The following is a 24,987-nucleotide window of genomic DNA, read 5'->3' on the forward strand; positions in this document are numbered from 1 at the left end:
CCGCTCAGGTTTGGCCTCACTTGTGACCTGGCTCATGGGGTTGCAGTGCCACTCACTCAAATTTGGCCTACCCAGATTCCATCATCATGACGGCTGGGCCAAACCTGAGTGGTGCTTGGACCCCAAGGGCTGTGCTGCCTGGAGCAAGGAGCAGAGCCCAGCCACCCTCATGGGACAGGACCCAAAGGAGCTGCCAACCGACCCTGTGAAACATTTTGGTGACCCGATTTTGGGTCCTGACCCACAAGTTGAGAAACCCTGCTCTAACTGACATTGAACATCTCAACCGGTATCAATTTGGAGGCTCCAGAGACAGTACAGTAGTCAAAACGATAACAAAGGATTTATAACCAAGGCAGCATGGTCTAGATGGAGAAGCGTTAGGACCTAAGAAGATCTGGGTTCCATTGCTAGCTCTGCCACTGATGTGCTGTGTGTCTTTGGGCAAGGGTTGCTTCATCTCCCTCTGCCCGTTTCCCTTTCCATCCTTTGTCTGTCTCCTCTATTTAGCCTGTAAGCTCTTCAGGGCAGAAATGTCTGTACAGCACCAAGCAAAATGGGGCTGTGATCTTGGTTGGATCCACTAGGCACTACCACGATATAAACAACAACAGAAAGTAATGCTGATTTTACTCAGTCCAACAGTCTGACTCGACAAGGTAAGAATCACTTGTTACCAGGAATCAATAGCGGGAGAAGTTACACTGTAGACAGAGTGCTGGACTGGGACTCAGGAGAACTCAGATCTTATTCCCGACTCTTCCATTGACCTGCTGGGTGGCATTGGGCAGGTCACGTCCCCCAATCCATGCCTCGGTTTCCCCCATCTGTAAAATGGGGATAATGACCCCGACCTCCTTTGTAAAGGTCTTTGAGTTACAGAGATGAGATGCGCCAGATAAAAGCGAGGTATTATTAATATTACAAACGATTAGCAACAATTGTCATTTCTGAGCCTATTGGAGGCAGCCACCTTGCTGAAAGGTGCTGTCACGTCACCTTTGCTTTGCACATCCCCACACTCCAAAGACTATAAACCCATTTTGATGTTCGTTTAGCAGTCAGAAAAATCAGTCGTTTGTTTGAATAGCAGAGTTCTCATAGTTTGGCAAGCCGTTGTTGGAAAGTCACCCACAGGGCTCTTCACGCTGTCAGCATCACTGAACATCTGCAGGACCTACCTCACAGGTGGGCAAACTTTTTGGCCTGAGGGCCACATCGGGGTTCCAAAACTGTATGGAGGACCGGGTAGGGAAGGCTGTGCCCCCCCCAACAGCCTGGCCCCCAACCCCTATCTGCCCTCTCCCACTTCCTGCCCCCCTCAAAATCTTCAACCCATCCAACCCCACCTGCTCCTTGTCCCCTGACCGCCCACTCACAGGACCCCATCCCCTATCCAACTCCTCCCTGCTTCCTGTCCCCTGACTGCCTCCAACCCTATCCACACCCCCGCCCTGCCCCCTGGGACAACCACACTTATCCAACTCCCGCGTTACCTGTCCCCTGACCACCCCGAACCTCTGCCCCATCCAACCACCTCCTGTTCCCTGTCCCCCGACTGCCCCCCCAGGACCCCCTGCCCCTTATCCAACGCCCCCACTCCCCAGCCCCTTACCATGCTGCTCAAAGCAGCAGGACAGTCCTGCAGGCCAAATGTGGCCCACAGGCCATAGTTTGCCCACCTCTGATCTAGCTATTCTGGGGCATTTTATGGCCCCTGTTATCACAGTATCTGAGTGCATCCCAATCTTTTTAAAGCATTTATCCTCACAACCCCACCCCCCACATAAGGAAGGGCAGGGCTTTTATCCCCATTGTACAGACACAGAACTGAGACCCAGAGAGATTAAGTGACTTGTCTAAGGTGTCACAGGAAGTCTGTGGCACAGCACGGACTCAAACCCAGGTCCCTCAAGTCCTAGGCTAGTGCTCTAAACACTGCACCACCCCTCTCTGGTGGCTGTCTTCAGCACAAGGTTCAGAAATGCTAACTAATTACAGATTTTAAAAAATCCACACATTTCCTAATTTTCCAGAGTAAGAAATGCTTTTTACTTTGAACATTTAGACTACTGGGCTGAACACAACAGGTGCAGTTTGCCTTTAGGAGAGAGGCCAAACAAAGAGCACACTGTGTCTGAGACAAGGAGGCAGCCTCCTGATAACAGACAGGCTAGGAGTTCTCAAGGTCAGCGGAGAAGGTGTCTTTGTCCTTCAGTCTCCTGTGATACTGAGAACCCAATTGTACAAGTCTTTAAAAAGAGAGTATTTCAGTGAATGCCTGGTCTGATATTCAGAAGCACTAAACAACTCTGGAAACCAGGCCATCAATACATAGATTGGACCCTGCTGTTGTCTTTCATAGAAAGTGTGGTCTCTTCCACATATCTACAAGGTTACATAATTAAGTCTAAACATTTTATAATTAAGGAAGGCATAAATCTCTCCCCCGCACCCCAGGGCAATTTTTTGTAATGTTTTAGAAAACAAATTTTCCCCCAGATGGTCAAATCAGGGTAAGTCCTCAGCCACCGTTTCTTCGTCTAATCACCTTGCTGTTGTTGCATTCCTATCATTTCACACCTAAAACAACTCTAAGTACCAGAAATGTTTTAAGCGCTTGTTCACCACTAGTTCTTCTTTCCTAAGGTGTGTCAGTAAGTGAGAAATACGGCTACACGCTGGCAACATTCAGAGGCTGTTAAAAATCAAATGGCGTTTCAAATAAGTGACACCGGATTAGCTATGCTGCAAATACAGACACCGAGAATTCAATGACTTCACATGAAGAAGCCTCACAGGAGCCCTCTAAGTCATCTAACCACAACAACAGAGAACTGCCCAGCAAAGCACTGACATCATAGATTTGGCTTCAAATGGCTCTTGGGCTAGATACCGATCATGGATACGAATTTTTGAAGTCAACAGGAGTGCCTGTACAAGATACAGTGGTCCCAGTATCCAATAGTACAGTGGTTCTTAACCTGGGGTGCACAAACCCCCTGGGGGTGCGAGATGCCCTTTCCGGGGGTTCGAGACAGGCCAGATTTTTTTAGAAGGTAAATCATCGAAAACACAAATTAAGCACAGGCACGTAAGTACAACTACTCTGTTTCATCAAACCTATGTATTTATTAACATTATACTTTTTTTTTTTTAACAATTACTGTAATATACAAACAAATTCTCTCTCTTTCATTCTATAGCTATGCTATATCTAGGTTTAAAGAACAGACCTACCTCAACGATTTTTGATAAGGAGGGCGAGAACATATTTTGAGAACCAAAGGGGTGCAGGCTGTAATAAAGGTTAAGAACGACTGCAATAGTAGGATCAGGCCCACTTGCTGCTGGCTGAGAATAGGCATGTTGCACAGACTGGAGAAAGGGGAAGCAAATCCATCTGTGAATAGTTGGCACTGATGCACAACTCAGACAGGCCCCCTCTGCCCCACTCACTCCTCGACCGGCCCTTGCTCAGAACTTTTAGGACTTCAAAAATTTCCACTCAGCATTGCCCCACATGCTGCCATGGAAAGCAAAAGGCGGGAACGTGCATTAAAGCAGGGCTGTGTTCTGAGAGCTTTGTCCTACCTTTCTAACAAGTGCCAATGTGAAAGCTGTTTGGCATCCATGAAATATTCTAGGTTGTCTAAGTTCCCTGTAAGCTGTGCGGCCGTGCAGCAGCCTATTTAGTGCCGTGCAGGTGCTCAGGGAACCCACTCGGGGACCTGCTTTGGCCAGGAGAGAGACGCGCCTCGTCCAGCCCCAAGTTAGCCCAGCCTCCAACCTGCCACAGCTGGGGCACCCCTCCCCCAGGCGCGGCTGGCCCGGCCCAGCCCTCCCCGAGGTGCGACTTGGACCTGCTGGGGCTGGGGGAGGAGCACCTATCCTCCAGCCCCAGAGCTGCTACCGGGAGAGAGAGCTGGGGGGAATCCTCTCTCCCGTAGCCCTAGAGCACCCTCCTGCACCCCAAACCTCTCATCCCTGGCCCCAGCCCAGAGCCTGCACCCCAACCCTCTGCCCCAGCCCCGGACCCCATCCCACACTCCAAACCCCTCGGCCCCACCCCCACCACATCACAATTACCTCCACATTGGTGCACATAACAAAATTCATTCCACGCATGGATGGGAAAAATTAGAGGGAACACCATAGGCCGCCATCCTCAGATACCACAGATGTTAAGCTATGGCCATTGTGTCTCCAGCAGAGACGCTTGTTAACAGTCCGCATGGTTGAGCTTGTCGAAAAAGTCGGACCAGGAGATCTCCAAGGAAGGGATGCCGGCGGCACGCTTCCCTCTGAGCTGGCAATGAACAAATACCCACAGCATGGTACAATGCGGGAATATACTGCTCATTGCGCCCCCTTTCAGATGAGACAACGTTGTGATGATGTCTACTGCTGGTGATGAATGAGCTCACTGCACTCCGACAGTTTGGCCGTAGGCAGATTCTAGCTTGGACAATGCCTTTCTGCAAACTACAGTTCTCACAGACAATGCCTTTCTGAAAAGCACAATTCTCAAGGACACTGGCTTGGTATTTTAATTCCTTTGCAGGTCATCTGGCTATCCTAAGAATGTCAGTTTTAAGACTGCAGCTTCCTCCTTTCAGAGGGCTTAGTCCTGACTATGGAAAAGATTTTCAGAGTGTGACTGTTTTTGGTATGGGGATGGTAGAAAAGGAGACAAGGCAACAGACATCAGGCTGGTCCCCTAAAGGGTATGTCTATGCTGCAATCAGGAGGCGACCCTGCAGATCAAAGCCAGCTCAGCTATGCTCACACCTCCTGACTGCAGTGCAGACATATCATTAACACTGTCATTTTAGCCATAATGGGCCACTGAGACGCATCAATTGTTTCGCTTCTCCTACCTTGCTGCTTCGGCACTTCTTTCCGGCCAATCAGGTCCCAGTTGGTTGCTCCAAATATCAGAAGTTGCCCCTTGCACTTAGACCCTTCGAGTTTCTGCCAGGTGTAAAGAGAAACAATCAAGTCAGCACACAGGAAAGGGAAATAGGAACTGCAACTGTTCTGCAATTACCTCGGCATAACAGGGAGAGGAGGCGGCATGAAACTGAACAGTTTGTTAGTATCGCTACTGTTCAGTTAGATGCTCCTGGCAACCGCAGAGTGTTTTATTGCATGCACTTTCATTGCACCACAATTATACCTATTGTCTATTTTTAGACTGATTTTTCTTTTTCAAAGTCTGGTGAAGATTAGTACCAAACGCATGGCAGCAACTAACGAACAGTACAGGTATTTGCAGGTTACATTCCTAGTACTGAGAGAGGATAAACTCCAATAAAACTGGCCTATAGTTTAAAAAAAAGGAAAAACTAAAACTGGATAGCCATTAGAAAGGTCATGGCTAGAGACATTAGGATACAGCAGATGTAACACCCTGTACTGTACATATTAGCTCCTTAAGATTTCAATTGTTCAAAGAGTTGAGTCAAATGCACCATGCACAGGATTCAAACCTTCATTAACGTCCGGGACCTTTTCCCTTCACCCTCACTTTATTCTGGCAGCCCATTGCACGTTAGCTCTTATTCGCCCAGAGCGAGGTCCACCATTGTGACCATCATCCTACTAGTCAAGATGGGACGCCCTTCAGAGCCCACAGCCATCTCATCCCCACTCTGAGGCATCACCACACAGCACTCCTGCTGTCAGGAACACTGTTCGCGCCCCACAGCACTTCCTGGCGGTCCCAAAAGGCAAGAAAGCAGGCTTTCTAGCCAGATCACTTATTCTGAACCAATCGGCAACTAGAGGACCAACTGAGTATTTTCAGAGCCTCATGTTCCTTGGGGAACAGAGACTCTCCAGCCTTAAAAATCTGACCCTTTACAGCTGACATTGCATAGCCAGATTCAAAGCTGTGGGCCTGATTTTCTCAAGCCCGGGGCCTATATGTCTCCAGCTGCAGCCTGTAGAAGAGGTGAGTACTCAGCACCTCTGAAAAATCCTGCCCTTTCTGCACTGAATGAGCACACAGCTCATAAAACAAAAGCCAGCATCATCCATCCTGAAATGCTGTCCATGGGCCGCTCACAAAGGCAAATGAGTCCCCCACTCCACAGGGCTGAACTTACCCATGTTAAGAAGGTTTAAAAAAATAAGAGTGGGAATAAGAATTCTAGAGCTTAAATTTAAGTGACTGGTTGGGATTTTCAAAGAAGCTAAGCAGCAAAGAATCCTGTGGCACCTTATAGACTAACAGACGTATTGGAGCACGAGCTTTCGTGGGTGGATACCCACTTCGTCAGAAGCATGTATTCACCCACGAAAGCTCATGTCCCAATACATCTGTTAGTCTATAAGGTACCACAGGACTCTTTGCTGTTTTTATAGATCCAGACTAACACAGCTACCCTTCTGATAAAGGAGCAAAGGTATTTTGACACCTAACCAGCCTTGAAATACAATAGGAGCTCCTTAAGGCTCCTTTGAACAACCCAGCCATTATGTTTGCAATCACTGATAATATAAAACCGCAGAAGAAGCCACTCTGACCTTTGGTTGGCAACTTAAAAACTAAAATAGCACGGCACACAAGAGAACGCTTCAAATGATGGCCTCTGACTTTTACAAGGCTGGGGAAATCACGTTTCCATTTGGTTTTGCTCCCAAGTACACAGCTAAAAGCCAACATTACAGCATAAGTTCTGTTACAAACAGCTGGAGGGGAAGGGAGAGTTCAGTTTACACAGACACAGATGAAAAGGAAGAGAAACAGCATAAGAATCTGACAAGAAGGCCACCTAAACTCCATTTAAATTATGTAAAGATCTTTATCAGAGAGCTTAGAAACACAAGCCTTTCAAATGCTCTATTTCAGATCACACCGTTGTCTTTTCCCCCTTTTCCTTTAACTGATAGGCCATGAATTTTAGTTCTGCAGCAGGGACTCCAGAGCCTAAGCTTCCTGGATACATGTTACATCAAAGTATCTGTCTTAAGAAACAGGAACTGCTTCCTGAGGCAAACCCCTCCGTAGGTTAAACCGACTTTACTTCTACAACTTCCTGGTCTGCTTAACGGATCAGGAAATAGAAAAAAGGAGAAAAATGTGTTTTCTAACAGCTGCTTCCCATAGGACGTCCACTCAAATCAATGGAGTATTTGATGCTCTACCACATCTGGGAACAATGGAGATACAGGATGGTACTAAACGACATGAGTTCAATCCTTGAGGTGGCCACTTAGGGATCTGGGGCAAAATCAGTCCTTGGTCCTGCTAGTGAAGGCAGGGAGTTGGACTCAGTGACCTTTCAGGGTCCCTTCCAGTTCTATGAGACAGGGTATATCTCCATATATTTATTTATTCAGATACTAAGATATTCTGCTCCATCACACAATCAGAATCTAGACACTGTTACCAAGCAGCAGCTTGACTGCAGATACTTTAGAAGTAAGGCAACAGGAATCATGCTAATAAAAGAGTTATTTTAAATGTAATACCCTGCAGTAATTACAGATGCTTCTCATAGCTGATACATTGGCTTGGGAAACTGGACACGTTCTCAGAGTTAACGGTCATCTTTATCAATAAAGTCGGGATTAATAATATTTGGTCTGGATTTTTTTGTCTGTTGCGAGGACAGGCATGATGACAAGATGCTGTACAATAGCTATAGGATGAATACATCAATGCAGCAAAAACAAACTAAGGCTCATTCAACCCATCGGAAGTGGAGTCAAATTTCCCTGGAGGGAAGCTGCCAAGCACACAACGTTCAGTATTGTCCAGGTTAAAAGACCATACCAAAGATTTATTTCGCAATAAAAGAAATCATCCCTGTACGCTAACCTAAACCCACTCTTTAGATCTTTGCTGCCTACTTAGATCCTTAGTCACGTAATTTGTGCTAAGATGGATGTGATGGAAGGGGGGAAAAATACGGAACCTTCTTCAATCAGCAAAATGGGATTTCCAGGGTAAAATTACTTTGGAATAGTATCTTAAGGGAAAAAAGATATTTGAAAGGCTGATGTTCAACCTTTTAACAGACTCATTTGGGGGCTGCATCTTTCAGATTAGCAAAGGGTGTTCAAGGTGCTTGTCCATTAGTGAGTGTATTATTGCAATCAGCTACAAAACAGGGCGAGTAAATAAATCTGTGATGACTCCACGAACCCCCTGAATGCACAAGTTACACTACAGCGCTGTGTGATCTCACCACAGCATTAAGCTTGCACCCCACTAAATGACCAACTTCACTTGCTTGATCAGAGCACAGGGACTGTTACAACACATTCCGTCAGCTCAGGCAAAGATAACAGACTTACACATGCGTGCAACAGCAAAGCTTAGACCTTATTGGCAAAGCAGGCTGAAGGTGTTTGTAGGATGGGTCTCTCTCTTTCCAAGGCTCCTAACATACAAGACAAGAAGTGGCCAAGCCATGACAATGCAGAAGCAACTTCTATTTCAAAAGGAATGAGCAAAACATTTTCCATAACTTGTTTGTAAGTACAACCATTTCCCGTTGCTTACTCCCTTCCCCACAAGTCAAACACTGAAAGCTGGCTTTACTGACAAGATCCAAACAAGTTAGAGCATGGTTACCATGGGGAAAATCAAAGACCCAATGGTCAAGGTTGGCCTTTGCATCATGGCATCTGCGGAGACTTTAGGCCAAATTTTCAGAGATGTTGAGCACCTGCAGATCCAAAGCCCCAGTTTTCCTGCATGTTTGAAAGTTTAAATAGATGCCTCATGAAAACCCAAAGGCTTACACCGGAGGAAGTTTTGAATATTCTTCTGAAGTTCTGTCATGGGTAGTCTTTAGAGGTTTAAAATAGTCCGCACTGTACTAACCTTTCACTCTGGCACGAGCTTCTGTTCTATGAGAAAAACTACTAGACCAACAAATACTTTAAACACTTCCACGCTTAACTGGTCAGTAGAAGGGAAGCAAACAAAACCCAGCCCGACTCTTCATGGCGTCGCCGACACTTCTGCTATTACTGACGTCTTTAACATTGTAGCCGGCACCAGCCTCCTGCCCAGATGTCAGCCCAGAATATGAGACCCTTCCACGTCCCCCATAAAAATGAAAATGCAACATCATGAAGACGCTAAACGCAGTTGCAGAAGCAATGTTAACAAGTCAGTCATGTGTTTAAGGTTTTGCTTACTGAACAGCCTCATGGGAGACATGCTGTTTCTAGCAAGATCCTAAGGGTAAGGAAGATTCTGCTCATAACTGCAAACAAAAATGTACAGTAACTAAAACAGAAGCTGCCAAGATGCTTTTGTAACAAGCCTAAGTAACCACATTAACATTATTCAAATTACTCTCCATTTTGTTGCGCCAATCCCCTCTCCCCTTGTCTTTCTCTCTTTTTTTTAATCTTAAGTCTCAGTCATGCATCTGGGTCCGCACAGGTGGATTCTTACGCTCATAGCCTTCAATGGAGCTGCACGTGGGCACAAGGGTCCACCCGCATAGTTCAGATTGTAAAATCTGGAGCTTATATTGTAAACTCTTGGGGGCAGGGACTGCATCTTATTTATTCTGTGCCAAGCAAACTCTGGCTGCTCTATAAAACCGATCACTATAATGCAGGCCACTCAGCCTAATGCACGCAGCATGGAGGAGTCATGACTTCAGTGGTTTTTTACATGCTGTTTCTTGTGAGAGAAGATTACAAAAGTTTCTTAAAATCAGTCCGTGCTTCAGCAGAACAGCTCAGCTTATTCTAAATGCTTGGGGGGTTGCAAGTCAGGAGCTTTCCACTTAGTCAGATCATTTTAATTAGGGATCCACAACAGCTCTGTGCACTTTCCAGCTCCCTGCCTTTCTCCTTGCAAACAGATCTGCCCCAGACAAAAGGAAAAAAAGAGAAGCGTGGCGGGCAACAATGCTAATCAAATTCTCTGCTGCCTCTGCCCCTTTATACAAGCAGGGCTTCCCCACCTGCTGGTGAGACAGGAGGGGGAAGGGAGAGAACCCACCAGGCATGCGCAACAACCTCTCTCCTGCTTCTGCCTTTACAAGGGAGTCGGGCTTCCCTTGCATCCTGGGGAGGGGAAACACCAGGAGCACACACATGCGCAGTGCCTGCCTGACCCCTGCTACAGCAGCAGGGCTTCTCCCATGTCCTGGGGAGATGGGAGGGAAAGAAAAAAGGGGTTGGGAGCAACTGGGCATGTGCACTGCCCGCCTCCTCTCCTTCCCCCACCCCCCAGATTAATTTGCCACTGCCAGAGACAAGGCGGGAACCTCAAAATGCTTAACAGTGTCTCTCTCCAAACAACAGATAATCCCCTTGCCCTGTAAGAACATCCCGTGGAGTGTCTAATGCAGCCCCCAACCCCACATATTCCCAGACAGAGAGAGAGGTCAATACCAGACAGGGTGCAGGGGTGGGATCTTCCCTGGTACGCATCTGTTACTGGATCAGCTTTGGTGGGTGAGAGAGACAAGCCTTCCAGCTCCACCTGTCTATGGAGTCCCAAAGCTTGTCTCTTTCACCCACGGAAGTTGGTCCAATAACAGATATTACCTCACTCCACCTTGTCTCACACCCTGGGTCCAACAAGGCTACAGAACTGCAGATAAGTGTAGCATTATGTTTTCTCCCCAGCTGAAGAATTGAGGGGAGGCTCCCTGCTTCCAATGCCAGTAAATTTCTTTCAGGAAGCTGGGCTCCTCTACTGGCATCCCAACCAGAGAGGGACTCTCTTTCAAATAAAGATCATGAGTTCTCCTTCCTGATAAAAGCAGAGCCTCTCCCTCTCTGACATCAATGCCTGCCTGCACATGTAATAAACGGATCACGAACCCCACTTCCCAGCAAAGCACATTCACTCACATGAGAGTAAAACTAAAGGATTAGGAGTGAGAGGGTACGGGGGAGAGTTCTGTTAGTGACCAAGAGAAGCCTGACATTGAAATGCTTTCTATGGAACATTTGAGGGGACCTATTTTTCTTCCACTGGTCCGGGGAATAACCAGATTTCCCTCCCGTCCACCCAAAATGGACTTCCCTTTCCCCAAATAAAGAAGGAACCAAGCAAAACATGGGTGCTCAAAAGATCCCAGCCAACTTTTTTCGCAGTGTGTGAACTCCCCTCTCGCCCTGCTTTTCCTTTAGGAGAGAGAAGGCCCCCCACACCCCCCAAAAAAGTGAGCTCCTTTGAGTCAGGAAGGGGCCTAATCTAGGTCACTAACGAGGGATCCATTTTCAGGGCAGGTTTGAACTTCTGTCCTCAAAACCAAAGTAGCTATAACAAGGGAGGGGCTCATGTTCAAAGTCAGGTTGGCTTGTGTGCTTTCAAGAGGTACACAGCTTCCCCATATCATTCAAATTCTCCCTGCAAGTTACCCCATCCAAAAGGCAAGTACCCCTACATTCCCAGGAAGAGGGCCAACCCCTGGACTGACCCACATGAGGTGGGAAGATGGGTGCTTACATCACAGGGGCCAAAATTCCCCACACGGGGAGGAGGAGAGAAAAATCAAGCCAAGAGGGAGAGAAAATGTTTGATAAATATCAGGAGTAACTGGAAGGAGGATAGTTAAAAGGCTTTTGTGGTGGGTTAAAGGGACTGGGTTGGAGGAAATCTTCACCTTATGTGATTAAATGGATTTAACCTATGGATCGTTCATTTTGTAAAAAGCATTAAATAATCACACAACCTCCCGCTCCTCCCCCAGCTGGGTCAATTTTAAGAAAAGCAGCTATTTATATATTTCCCCTTAGCACAAAGACTAAGAGGTGAATGACAAGAGGAGTGTATCCCGCAGCAGTTCACAGGGAAAGGGGGGCATACTGCCCACACTTGGTTTTGAGGGTGGGGTAGAGTAACCAGATGTCCCAGTTTTATAGGGAGAGCCCCAATATTTGGGGCTTTTTCTTATATGAGCACCTATACACCACCCCCACATCCTGCTTTTTTCACATTTTCTATCTGGTTTCCCTAGAGTGGGGACAAGTAGAGGGTCCACATAGCCCAACTAGGTGATGGCGGGGAGAAGAAGGGGACCCATACCCTCCGACTCATGAACTATCTGTCATCTCTTCTCTCTCTGGTTACTAGGGGGTGGTGGCTCCCATCCCTCACCTCTGGCTTTGACCTATATGGGGTGGGCCTCTAGGCCTTGACCTATGGGGCAGTAGGGGCTCTCATCCCGCATCCCTGGGCCTTGACCTATGGGACAGGGGGCCCTCCCATCCCTCACCCCTGGGTCCTGACCTATGGGGCAGTGGGGACTGCCCTCAGTCACCCCACGGCTTTGACCTATGGGGCAGAGGGCTCCCACCCCCTGGGGTCTTGACTTATGGGATGAGGGGGGCTCCCAGGCCTTGACCTATGGGACGAGGGGGGCTCCCAGGCCCCGGGGCCTTGACCTACGGGGCAGGGGGCTCCCACCTCCCGGGGCCTTAACTTATGGGGCAGGGGGGCTCCCGGGCCTTGCCCTATGGGGTATGGGGGGCTCCCAGGCTCCCGGGCCTTGCCCTATGGGGTATGGGGGGCTCCCAGGCTCCCGGGCCTTGCCCTATGGGGTATGGGGGGCTCCCACCCCCCGGGCCCGTCTCTCACGATCCGCTCCTTGCTGTGCTCGGGCTCGCTGATGATCACGGCCTGGCCTCCCGCTCGGCCGCCGCCCGGCCCGGGCCTGGCCGCCCTCTTGCCGCCGGGGGTCCCGTCCAGCTCGGCCGCCGCCAGCAGCAGCTCCCGGGGCCCGTCCTCATCGCTGCTGCCGCCGCCGCCGCTGCTGCTGCCCTCGCCGGCCCCGCGCTCCGGCCGGCCCCGCTTCCTCGGCCCGGGGCCCGGCCGCTTCCTGCCGCCGGCCGAGCGGGCCGTCCCGTTGCCGGAGCTGGCCTCCCACACGGGCGCCTTCCTCCGGGGCATCTCGCCGGCTGGGCAGAGAGGGACAAACACACACCGCCGGTCAGGGGCGGCGGAGCTACAGCCTGCCGGGGAAAGTGGGGGGCCGCCCCCCACCCCACAGCCCTGAAATGCACCATCGAGCAACAGCAACCCCCCTAAGAAGGCACAAGAGCCCCCCCCGCGCCTCGTGCAGGGAAACTGCCCCCCCTGCCCTACAATCGCACAGAAACATCCACCCCCCCCCCCGTCCTAGATGGATTAAAATTTGCCACCTTGAAAACCAAAACGTGCATGGAAATAGCACACCCCTGCCAAAGTTTAGGGGGTAAATGTGTCTCCTCCCCCCACAGCATTCAAACTGGCCCACAGACAAGATGTAAGGGGGGGGGAGAAAAACACCCCCTCCTCCCCCGTTAAAATTTACAATCTCGAAAAGATCAGGGCATTACATCTGCCCCCCCGAGAGAAGGGGGTGATGAGCTCCAGCGATAGTTTTACACCTTGGCAAACAGAAAAAAAAAAACCTAAAACCAATGGGGACCCCCCAAATATCCAGGCCGGCTCCAAAAAGTATAAGTGAGAGTTATCGACCCTCAGCCGGAATCAATATCATACTTACAAAGCGCTTTAAAGTCTATTAAAAGAACAAATTTACCCTCACTTTGTCTCTCCCCTCGAAGCACCCGCAAAGCGTGTGTCGGGGAGGGGGGGGGTTCCCCTCACCTGCTGCTGCTTTTGTCTTTAACTGCCCTCCCCCTCATTTAAAAAAAAATAAACTAAATTATATCCCTCCCCCCTACCAGCTCAGAAATGACACAAAATCCGATTCATGTCTCCATCCTAGAGGGTTCAGAGCTTTATCTTCTATGAGCAGGATCCGTTCCCAGGCCTTTTCAAGAAAAGAATAAAAACCACACAAACAGATGCGCTCCCCCCCCCCGCCAAATAAAACCCATAAACACCTGTTCGGGGAGTTCGGTTTGTTGTTGTTCCAAATCCAGAAAAAAAAACAAACTTTAATTTCTCCAACTCTTTCCAGCACTTTTTGATTTTGATTTTTTTTTTGCCCGGGGAGCTCTGCCGGTTTATTTCGGATTCAGGTTAGGAATTTTTCCAGCTCTTCTCTTCTAGATTTTCCTCCAGCGTCCCTTTTCCTTTTGCTCTGCCTTTAAAAAAAAAAATTGAACAATGGGATCTCTGTCTGTCTCCGATTAAACCACGTGGATCCGCCTTCCTTCCCTTTTTTTATTCATTCAACCCCAACCCCCCTCCTCTTAGGGTTTTTTTTTATCCGCTTTCCCCCCCACTACCTTTAAAAAAAAACTTTCTCCTCCTCTCAAAGAGATCAGACTCGAATTGCAAAACTCTACCTGGTTGGGATGAAGAGTGCAACAAAAAGGAGGAAAGAATTCAAAGGCTTTAATTAATTTAGTTTTGTTTCCTGGTAAAGAAAAGGGTTTTTTTTTTCCCCTAGCGCCCACCCACCAGATGCACTTAAAATGTAAATATGAGCCGCCAGAACAAATGCTACAATACAAAACAGAAACACATGTATGCACAAGAAAAAGGAAAGAGCTGTGAAAGAAGGAGGCAGGCAAAGTCCAGGTTTGAAAACAGCTCCATCTTTAGGAAAGGATGACTGGGCGGGGGGGAAGGGTTAATGCAATTAATATGGGTGGCGGGGAGCAGTTCTTCCCCATGCTACATTGAAATCCTTCTGCATGAATTAAGGCTAATGGGAAAAATGCCTATTTGTTATGTCTTGGTATTCTATGATTATTATTATTTATTTGTATTCCAGTACTGTCAAAGGACCCAAACTGAAATTAGGGCCCTGTTCTGCTAATAAGTGCTATAGATTGGGGTCAGCAACCTTTCAGAAGTAGTGTGCCGAGTCTTCATTTATTCCCTCTGATTTATGACTCTGCCAGTCATACATTTTAACATTTTTAGAAGGTCTCCTTCTATAAGTCTATAATATATAACTAAGCTACTGGTGTATGTAAAGTCAATAAGGTTTTTAAAATTATAAGAAGCTTCATTTAAAATTAAATTAAAATGCAGAGACCCCAGCAGCATGAGTGCCACTGAAAATCAGCTCGTGTGCTGCCTTCGGCACGCGTGCCATAGGTTGCCTACCCCTGCTATAGATACATATACGCATTGTGGATAGTTCTCTGAAAACACCTGCTCAACACGCAGCAGCAGGCAAAAAAGCCAACAGCGTGTTAGGAACCATTAGAAAAAGGGTAGTTAATGAAACAGAAAAATATCCTAATGCCACTATATAAATCCATGGCACACCCACACCTTGAATATTGCAGGCAGTTCTGGTCGCCCCATCTCAAAAAAGATATATTAGAATTGGCAAAGGCTCTGAGAAGGGCAATGAAAATGATTTAGGGTATGGAACGGCTTTCTTGCTAGGGGAGTGATTAAAAAGACTGGGACTGGTCAGCTTGGAAAAGAGATGATTAAGGGGGGGATATGATAGAGGGCTGTAAAATCATGAATGATGTGGAGAAAGTAAATAAGGAAGTGTTATTTACTTCACGAAACACAAGAACCAGGGGTCACCCAATGAAATTAATAGGCAGCTGGTTTAAAACAAACAAAAGGAAGTATTTCTTCACACAGTCAACCTGTGGAACTTGTTGCCAGGGGATGTTGTGAAGGACAAAACTATAACTGGGTTAAAAAAAGAATTAGATACATTCATGGAGAATAGGTCCATCAATGGCTATTAGCCAAAATGGTCAGGGACGCAACCCCATGCTCTGTATGTCCCTAACCTCTGACTGTCATAACCTGGGAGTGGACGACAGGGGATGGATTACTTGATGGTTGCCCTGTTCTGTTCATTCTCTCTGAAGCACCTGGCATTTGTCACTGTTGGAAGACAAGTATCAGGGGGTTGCCGTGTTATTCTGTAGCCACAAAAACAACAAGGAGTCTACCGGCACCTTAACAGATTTATTTGGGCCTAAGCTTTCATGGATAAAAAACCTCACTTCTTCAAATGCATCTGTTGGAAGACAGGATACTGGGCTAGATGGACCGTGGTCTGACCCAGTTTGGTGTTTCATATGTTCAGTATTGTTGTAGCCGTGTTGGTCCCAGGGTATTAGAGAGACAGGGTGGGTGAGGTGATACCTTTTATTGGACCAGCTTCTGTTGGTGGGAGAGACAAGCTTTCAAGCTTGCGGCGATATCGTGAGAGAGAGTCCCTCACCTGAAGAGTTTTCAGTCCTGCACTCTCTTTCCCCAAGACTATTCCTGTGCATAAAGTTAAGCACGTGCTTAAGTGCTTTGCTGGATTGGGGCCAGAATGCTCAGCAGTTTACAGGATCAACCCCTGTATGGGATAGATCTAAAGGAAATAATATCACCATTCTACAGATTGGGGACTGAGGCAGAAAGAGATTAAATGAGTTGACCAGAGTCGTACAGGAAGGCTCTGGTGTATCCAAAAGCTGAACCCAGGTCTCTTGAGTCTCAGTCCAGGGCCTTAAATACAAGACTATTCACCTGGTCAATATTAGCTGTAACGGTCCATTATTTGTCTTTTCCTGCATTGAACGATGGATCGTTACTTGTATCAAATTTTCTGTAAACACCTGGCTTGGAAGAAGCTCCTCTCCGCTGTGAGGTGTATTTGAAATTGTAGTACCAGTCATGAGCATGGTATTTTATATACATAAATACATTCATAACCACAGTCTTTATACATATCTCATAATGACCATCAAGTTCAGAACATTACAAGTTTTCATAAAATACCTCACTCTACATATTTCATACACAATAACATTGTATACAACCAGCTGATTCACTTACTTACTCTTTCAGGTCTAGAATCCCCGTTTTTCCCTTGGAGTGTCTGGACCCTGACTGGCACAGTATGGAATTCAGCTAGAGAAAATATAATTACCCAAACTGGAATACTTTTGGGCATTAGTGCTAACATCTTTACCTTGTAAAAAAGTGCCGCTGAATCTTTAATGGTCAGGATCTGATTTTACCTGTCACCCAAAAGGCTGCCTCTACTGGCCCCTGGCTCCAGTATGGATCGTAGAGTGGCACATTACTGGTTCAGAGGAAAGAAAGAATCACTGAATCACCAGTCCACTATCACTTCCTGAGGCACATGGAATTTTCAGGGAGGCCTCCCATCAAAACCATGGTCCCTGTGTATTTTAGGACATTGGAGAAGATGAAATGGCCGGAAACATAACAAATGCTTTCCAATGTATGTGATATGGGCATCTTCTATGTATTTGCTCTTCTAGTGAGTTAGTTTAAAATGAGCAGAAGAAGAAATTTGAGCGGAAGAACAGTGCTGTGTCCTGATTTTAAAAGGTCAGAGCCTTTGCGAAGAAATAATAACGTCACTGGTTGTTATCCCCACTTTGCTGGCTTTACCATTTCCTTTATGTACAGTGCCCAGAGTGGCCAATTAAAAGTGAAGAGCGGAGAGGGCGCTGTAGTGGATTGGAGGGTGCCTTTGTAGTGTGGCAGGGCAGGAATAAAATGCGATCCTACCCCATAAAACTGTCTCTGAGGCCTTTCTGATCCCACTCTTATGCTCCAAATAATTAGTAGCTGTCCTTTTTATTGCTAGAGCTGTCTTAGCTTGTTTAATTACTGAAAGGCTTTGTTCTGGCCCAGTGTGAAAGTAGACTTATGGTAAATGCATAACGCAGAGGGCCATTTTGCAGTCTCTTTTACCTCACCGGACAAACTGTGCTTAAATCTCTGGATTTACTCTAGATTTACACTGGTGAAACCTGACAGCCAAATTACGCCTATAGAGGTAGTGACCAGGGCACATTGCATTGTATTACCATGTAAATAAGAAATTAAAAAGTCAGATCCTGCTAGTGTTTTCTCTGAAGAACATTGATGGATGACTGAAAAAATAATAGCTCATCAAATTGATTTTGTATCCTATTTCCAAGAAAAATTTCTCAAGATGGCTTATCTCGGACTCAGTAGCCAGATGCCAAGTGCATTGTCTATGGGCCCTGCCAAATTCATGGTCCATTTTGGTCAAGTTCGTGATCATAGGATGTAAAAAATAGTAAATTACATGATTACAGCTATTTAAATCTGAAATTTCACCGTCTTGTAATTGTAGGGGTCCTGTCCCAAAAAGGAGTTCTGGGGCGGGTCACAAAGTATCGTAGGGGGGGCTGTGGTACCGCTACCCTTATTTCTGCGCTGCTGCAGGTGGCAGCACTGCCTTCAGAGCTGGGTATCTGGTCAACAGCTGCCACTCTCCAGCCACTCACCACTGAAGGCATCGGAGAAGTAAGAGAGGCAATATCACAATCCCCCCTAAAATAACTTTATGACCCTCTCTTTTGGGTCAGGATCCCCAGTTTGAGAAACTCTCCCCATAAAATCGGTATAGTATAGGGTAAAAGCACACAAAAGACCAGATTTCATTGTGAGAGATCAGATTTCACAGTCTGTGAGATGTTTTTCATGGCTGCGAATTTAGTAGGGCCTTATCTGTGATCAAACAGGGTCACATTAGGGATGAGAAACCAGGACTATCTTATCTGCCAAGCCTTTGCTTTAAATACTGGAGAGACACTCCTTCTTTACATCTTATTCTTCCCGGTTCTGAAGGTTTAACGGTCAGAAGCAGTGCCGTAACAAGGGCAAGGCAAGTAAGGCACTTGCCTTGGGTGCGCAAAGCGGAGGGGCGCAGCTCTACCGCGATCATTTATTCTTCGGCGGCAATTTGGCAGAGAGTCCTTCCCTCCAGCAGGGATTCAGGAACCTGCTGCCAAATTGCCGCCGAAGAGCCTGGAGCCAGCCGTTGCCTTGGGCACAAAAATTCCTTGTTAAGGCTCTGGTCAGAAGGCAGAATACCGAACTATAATTCACCAGTTTAATCCCATTCCTTCGGAGCCGGTACAGGAGATGTTCATTCAGGAACCGCATTAAAAGATTTGATGTAAAAAATAATCCCAATCAGCTTAAAGGAAGTGGCTACAGCTCATCTTTAATGGGCTAGGAATCCCTGACTCTCATTTCTGGCTCTGCCACTGGTTCACTCTATGACCTTGAGCAAATCACTTAGGACCAGATTCACTAGTGGAAGCCTGGGGTAAGTCTGCTGACTTCAGATGTGTTGCTGTTGATTTACACTAGTGTAAAGCAGAATTTGACTATTAATCTGACTTAGTTTCCCTCTCTGTAAAATGGGCAGAATAATACATACCTACCGGGTCTCCTGAGTCCCAATTCTATACTCTCTCCACCATATCCCTACCTCAAAAGGGTGAGTATTAATTAGCTGGTGTTTGTATAGTGCTTTGCATATATAACGCTGCATGTAAGTGCTAAGGGACAACTCAGCTGGTGCAGATCTACCTAGCACCATTGACTTGAATGGAGCCATGCTGATTCATCCCAGTTTAAGTGCTGACCTTGAGTATTGTTATTAGATTTGGTTGGGGAAGTGCGAGGGTTTTACTTTCGGTTGGTGCCCCCAATAAACCAGCGATAGCAACCCAAGACAAGTAGGCAGACGTACAGTATATGAGGACTAAGGGTCACGGACTAAGGGTCACCAACTGCCTCTTGAAACTTTTTTTGGTTTAGTCTAAAGATGTCAGCAACAGATATAAGGTCATAGCTTAGGTGGCGGGAAAAACACAGAAAGGGGTTCAAATCAGGGACTGACAAGCCAGATCTGAAGGTTGTGCTGAGGTTTAGATGGGTCATTTGGGACTCACCTGGAGTCCTTTTGTGGTTGTCTCACTTATACAGAAGAGCATGATCTTGTGGTTAAAGCCCAGGGGTAGGAATCAGAACTGGTTGTAGGTCTGCCTCTGCTGCACACCCAATGTGGAACCTCGGGCAAGTACACTTCACCTCTCTGCCCTCAGTTTTCACAGCTGTACAATGTTGTACAATATTCAGTGGGGACTTACGAAGTTCATTCATTAATGTTTGTAAAGTGCTTCGAAATCCTTGAATGACAGGAGCTAGAGAAGTGTGAAGATCTATCTATCTGTCTATCTATCTGATATGTAATGGCACCCAGCACTGTACTTTCATTTATTATGATAATTTATTGTGAAAATCTGTATGATATCTCATGCTTCGATGTCAAGCACAAGCAAGATTACTATCAAGGAATTCATTCTACCACATAATTGCCATTAGGTTTCCTTAGGAAAATGGCACACTGCAATTGGTCTCTGCTACAGAAGTGTTTCCCCCTTTACAATGTGACCATGTGGCATAACTGGCTGTGTCTGGGCTGCGGGCAGGAAAATGAAGGCTTTTTCCCCTTGTGTGTCATGAACGCTGATGCAACTAGACGCCAGAATCATATGATGCTAAGGTGTGGATTTCCAGAAACTGGTTTTTCCTGCGGTTGAGCTGCCCTGGGAAAGTAATTTGGAGAGTGAAGAACTGGCCTACTTGTTAACTCCCCAGAGTAGTTATGCTACTGCATGCCTCCATCATATGCATTGTCATTTCATCTCAGGAGGCCTGTGGCTGTGCTTACAGAGACTTCTCCAATGGAAGTGGGTGTGGACAGTCATCAGTTGGGTGTGCCACAATACTGCATTATGCTTCTAGACCACAGCCTCTCTGGGGCACAGACTGTCTGGGTTTGTTTAATCCAGGTGCATGATTAGGGCTTGTAGGCAACACAGTGAGGATGAGGATGAGGATAATTATGAAAAGAAGAAGAAGGAGGAGGAGGACAGAAGAAATAGGAGTTCCCAAAAGAAACATGCAGGGAATTATGCATTTTATCCACGAGGCAGCTGCTTTGTTCCTAATATGCAACTCCAATCAGGTGGACGGGTCAGAATCTACACAGGTAGAGTTGCTCCATCATAGTGGTGGAAGCCAATTCATTTTTCACTTGTCATTCTGTGGCTCTCTCAGAAAGGCCTCCTGGGATGCTGTTTTATCGTCATGATTAAATCACCACTATCCTTGGCAGGGACCATCTTTATATTCTGGGTTCGTGCAGTGCCTAGCACCATGGGGCCTCGGTTCATGACTGGGGCTAACACAATACAAAGAACAAACAATCATCCTTTCCCCCAGGAACTAAACACATACATTAGTAGGAATTGGGGGCCAGATCCTTAGCTAGTGTAGTTGCTGCAGCTCCATTGATTTCAATCGAGTTAGTTTACATCTGCCCTTTTTTCTGGATTTCTTTGGAGTACCGGCAATGCATTTATTTGGGTTTTCCATTTTTTTCTCTGCCTGTTCTCGAGCCTTTTGCTGCTCAGTAAGAAACAGGCGGATCGTTGCACATATTCAAAGGGGTGCTGACCAGTAAAATCAGGGTTTCCCCGAAAACAGGACGCCCAAGGTTCTGTGTTCCCAGCTTCGGTTATGGTGAAGGATAGCTTGGGGTTTTCATTAGAACCCACTTCTCAGTTGTGCTTGGAATGGGGAGAAGGTGACAAGCTCTTTGGGGCAGGAACCATCTTTATGATTGGTTTGTACAGCACCAAACACAATGGGGACCAGGACCATAGATCTTAATAACTATCATGGTACAAATAATAAAAGTAACTGAGACCTGCTTGTAGGATGGGATTTGCAAAGCAGCCTAAGGAGATTTAGGTACCCAAATCACCTTTACTATTCTAAGTGCTCATATAGCCCTCCTCACTGTATTACCCGAGCACCTCTCAATCGTCTGTGGATTTCTCCTCACATTTCCCTGTGAAGCAGGGCAGTGCTTGTTCAGGGAACTGGGGCCCAGAGTGACCAGCTGCCTTGCACAGCCTCACACAACAAACACGTGGTAGAGCAGGGCACTCTAACCACTAAACTATTCTTACTCCTGATGGGCGCCAGAGTTCAGAGCAGCTGCAGCTGGAGTCCCCCTCCGTGGTTCCACTGAGGGCACCTGCTTTAGGCTCCATCTCTTCAGCCGTCACTTCTCTTGGGTGGAAACCCATGTCTCACTCGCTCCTGACTGTGGATTTGAAGGCTGCACAGTGCCCTGCCTACACTGTGATATCCTCAGCAAGCCAGACTTCCTAAAAGGCCAGCACCTACACTTTGATTTCTCTTCATGGGCTGTGACCAGTGGATCGCCTGCAGTTATAAGTTACCATCCACCTCCTTCTAAGCAAGCACATTCATTCTTAAGGTAAAAGCATTACAGGGAAAACATATTAAAACAATAAAAGAACCTACATGTATGCTAAAAAGCTTACCAGAGTCACCCTGCAACTCCAGCCTAGGGCTCTGGTAGGTTTTAATTCTTCAAAACTTACCACTGGGTTTTCCTATTGGTTATAAGTTCATTCATGTTAGATTCAGAATCAGAACAAAGACTGGGCAGATCAGTCATTTCTGGCCTTTGATCTCAGCCTTGTGTAAGAGGTAATCAGCAGGCGATGATCCTCTCCTCAGGGCATAGCTTGAAAGGGCTGTGGGGTTTTTTATGTGCATAACTGGAGTTGGGGAATTTGCATTAACTTCTCCCTAGAAATTCCCCAGGAAACCCATTAGCACATTTTCTCCCCAAAGTCCATATTTGTCTGGCACTTTTTCAGTACAGTCTTTTGAACTCTTGGGTCTTAAATATGTCACATTTTCCCCCCTAGAAGGTAATATACAATCCCTGCCCACAATAATACATCACCTTAATACAATGGTTTTCAATCAGTGGTCCACGGACCTCTGGGGGTCCACAGACTATGTCTAAGATTTCCAAAGGGGTCTGCACCTCCATTCAAAATGTTGTACGAGTCTGCAAATGGAAAAAGGTTGATTGAAAACCACTGCCTTAATACGAAAAGGTCTTCCATAGATACTGAAGGAAATTGCCGTAGCTGTCGCAGTGGGTATGTCTACACTGTAGCTGAGAATGTGCTTTCCAGTCTGAGGACATACTCAGGGCCGGCTTTAGGCCAATTCTACCAATTCCCCCAAATTGAGCCCCGCGCCTAAGAGGGCCCCGCGCCCAGTGAGAATCCCTTCCCTGGCTAGAGGCGCCTTTTTAATTTTTACTCCCCTGGCGGCACTCCGGGTCTTCAGCAGCACTTCGGCGGTGGGTCCTTCACTTGATCTGGGTCTTCGACGGCACTTTGGTGGCGGGTCCTTGAGTGCCACCGAAGATCTGGAGCGAGTGAAGGACCCGCCGCCGAAGTGACCCACCGAAGACTCGGAGCACCGCCTGGTGAGTACAAGCCCCAGGTGTTTTTTTTAATGTGGGGTTTTGGTTTTTTTTGTCTTCCCTGCTGGGGCCCCTTCGAAACTGTTTGAATTGGGCCTCGCACTTCCTAAAGCTGGCCCTGTACACACTAGCTCTGCTTAAGCTGATGAGCTAAAAATAGCAGTGTAGCCAGGTTAGCATGGGAGGCGACTCAGGCTAATCACTGTGGACAACCCCCTTCCAGGCCTCCTAGGTATATACCTGGGCAGCTAGCCTGAACCACCGCCCATGCTAACCTGACTACACTGGAGGTGATGCAGACGCCTACAGCAGACCCATAGAAACAGGCCCCTCATCCTCCCACTCCTTCTCCCCTTGTCCTTCCCACCTATCCCCACGCTTTGCAGTGTCTCCGCCACGTTGCTCCTGGACTTTTGAGGAGAGTTAGTTTCCTTTCCTCCCACCATGAATAAATTCATTTTAAACGATAACATTCTACATTATCGCTAGGATGTGGCCGGATGGCAGGGGGAGGAGTTATGAGGGTAGTAGCCAGTCGGGGAGAAGGAATTTGCATCACCTCTTTGTGGTTATTGAGAAAGAACTATTCTGCAGCTCTGATCTATCTGTGGGAGGTTTGTCAATGCCTTTATTGGGTACCGAATCAAGCCCTTATAAAACTCACTTGGATGTATTACTTAGGAGCTTATTTTGGCCCTCATCCAATGGAGATGGATGACCTTATAGAAGCCTGGATAGACAGTTTTTTAGTGCATTGCTGCAGCTGATGCAAACCCAGCCACTTGCGCTCATATGGCTTTGGTTTTTTGCTTGTTTTTGTAGGCCCTACAAAAATGGTGGTCACTGCTTTTATGTTTTGAATTTCTCAAGAATAGTCTTATTGAGGTCACTAGGACTTCTCACAAATTAAAGCGAAGCATATGCGTAAGTGCCTTACAGAATCAGGACCTTATGCAATCCATGCAAATAAACATGCCAGTTTATGCAAATCACCGCTCTCCAAGTGGGCAATAATGGCCCTCAGCCAGCCAGCATACTGGGATTTGCGTGCTGGATGGTTATTGTGAAAGAAGAGCACAATTTTTGTGAAATCCCCAACTCCTCAGCCAGTCATAATGCAGAGAACTGCATAACTGAGGAATAAGGATAAAGTTATAGTTCAGTAACCGAACAGCAGACCTGAGCTCTTATTGGCTAAGAGAGGTGAAACTGCATCATAAATGTAGAGAGACAAGGTGGGTAAGGCAATATATCTTTTATTGGACCAACTTCTGTTAGGAAAAGAGACAAGCTTTCGAGGTCTGCAGAGCTCTTCTGCAGGCAGACTGGCAAGTGAAAAAAGCAGATGTACCCTTGCAACTGACAGTTCAGCACCATTTCACCTAAAACAACTGTCAGTCTTCTTACTTTCCATTGTTTTTTAAACCCTTTCCTGGAAGCTGGAAAATAAAATGCTGCAGATCTAGTCTTTTTAACCTGATAAACATTTATTTTGGGTTTTTTTTTCTCTTTCTAATAGAGCTGATTGATTTATATAATGCCATCCCTGATAAGGGTCAGCATAGGCACAGATACCATGGTGATGGACGTCCTTAGCGAAACCTAGGCAAACGGAGTACTGGTTAGCTGACACAGAGCCGGCAACTGGAGCGCACATGTTCCTTTCCTGTAGACGTTATGCAGACAGTGGTCCCTGCTTTTATGCTTTGAATTTCCCAGCGATGGCATTGTGGATTTTATTTTTAAATACAAGGTATTTAAAATCCTGGTGTTACAGGGTGGCCTGCTCCTTTAAGAGTCAGGAGGCTTGGGTTCAATCAGCCCCACCTGTGCCCTAATTAGCTGCCTTCCAGCCTAAGGGGGCTGAACCAATTGGGGTCAGGTGACAGCCTGATAAACAGCTGGGCCTCATAAAAGGGCAGAGAAGTCAGTGTAGGGGAGG

At 46.9% G+C, this 24,987-nt stretch overlaps 1 protein-coding gene across 1 annotated transcript in view; it reads right to left on the minus strand.

The window, feature by feature from the left end:
• RCC2 (regulator of chromosome condensation 2) overlaps window positions 1–14,368 on the minus strand; it is a 35,466-nt gene extending 21,098 nt beyond the window's left edge. The window contains exons 1-4 of the mRNA XM_030537212.1: window positions 14,233–14,368; window positions 13,825–14,028; window positions 12,572–12,891; window positions 4,881–4,974 (exon numbers count right to left, since the gene is read on the minus strand). Coding sequence (XP_030393072.1) covers window positions 4,881–4,974; window positions 12,572–12,883 — 406 coding nt within the window. The 5' untranslated portion in view covers window positions 12,884–12,891; window positions 13,825–14,028; window positions 14,233–14,368. The remainder of the gene's footprint in view (window positions 1–4,880; window positions 4,975–12,571; window positions 12,892–13,824; window positions 14,029–14,232) is intronic.
• Between the last annotated feature and the right edge of the window lie 10,619 nt (window positions 14,369–24,987).

The sequence above is a fragment of the Gopherus evgoodei genome, chromosome 18 (genome assembly GCF_007399415.2).
Source record: "Gopherus evgoodei ecotype Sinaloan lineage chromosome 18, rGopEvg1_v1.p, whole genome shotgun sequence".
Taxonomy (NCBI): Eukaryota; Metazoa; Chordata; order Testudines; family Testudinidae; genus Gopherus; species Gopherus evgoodei.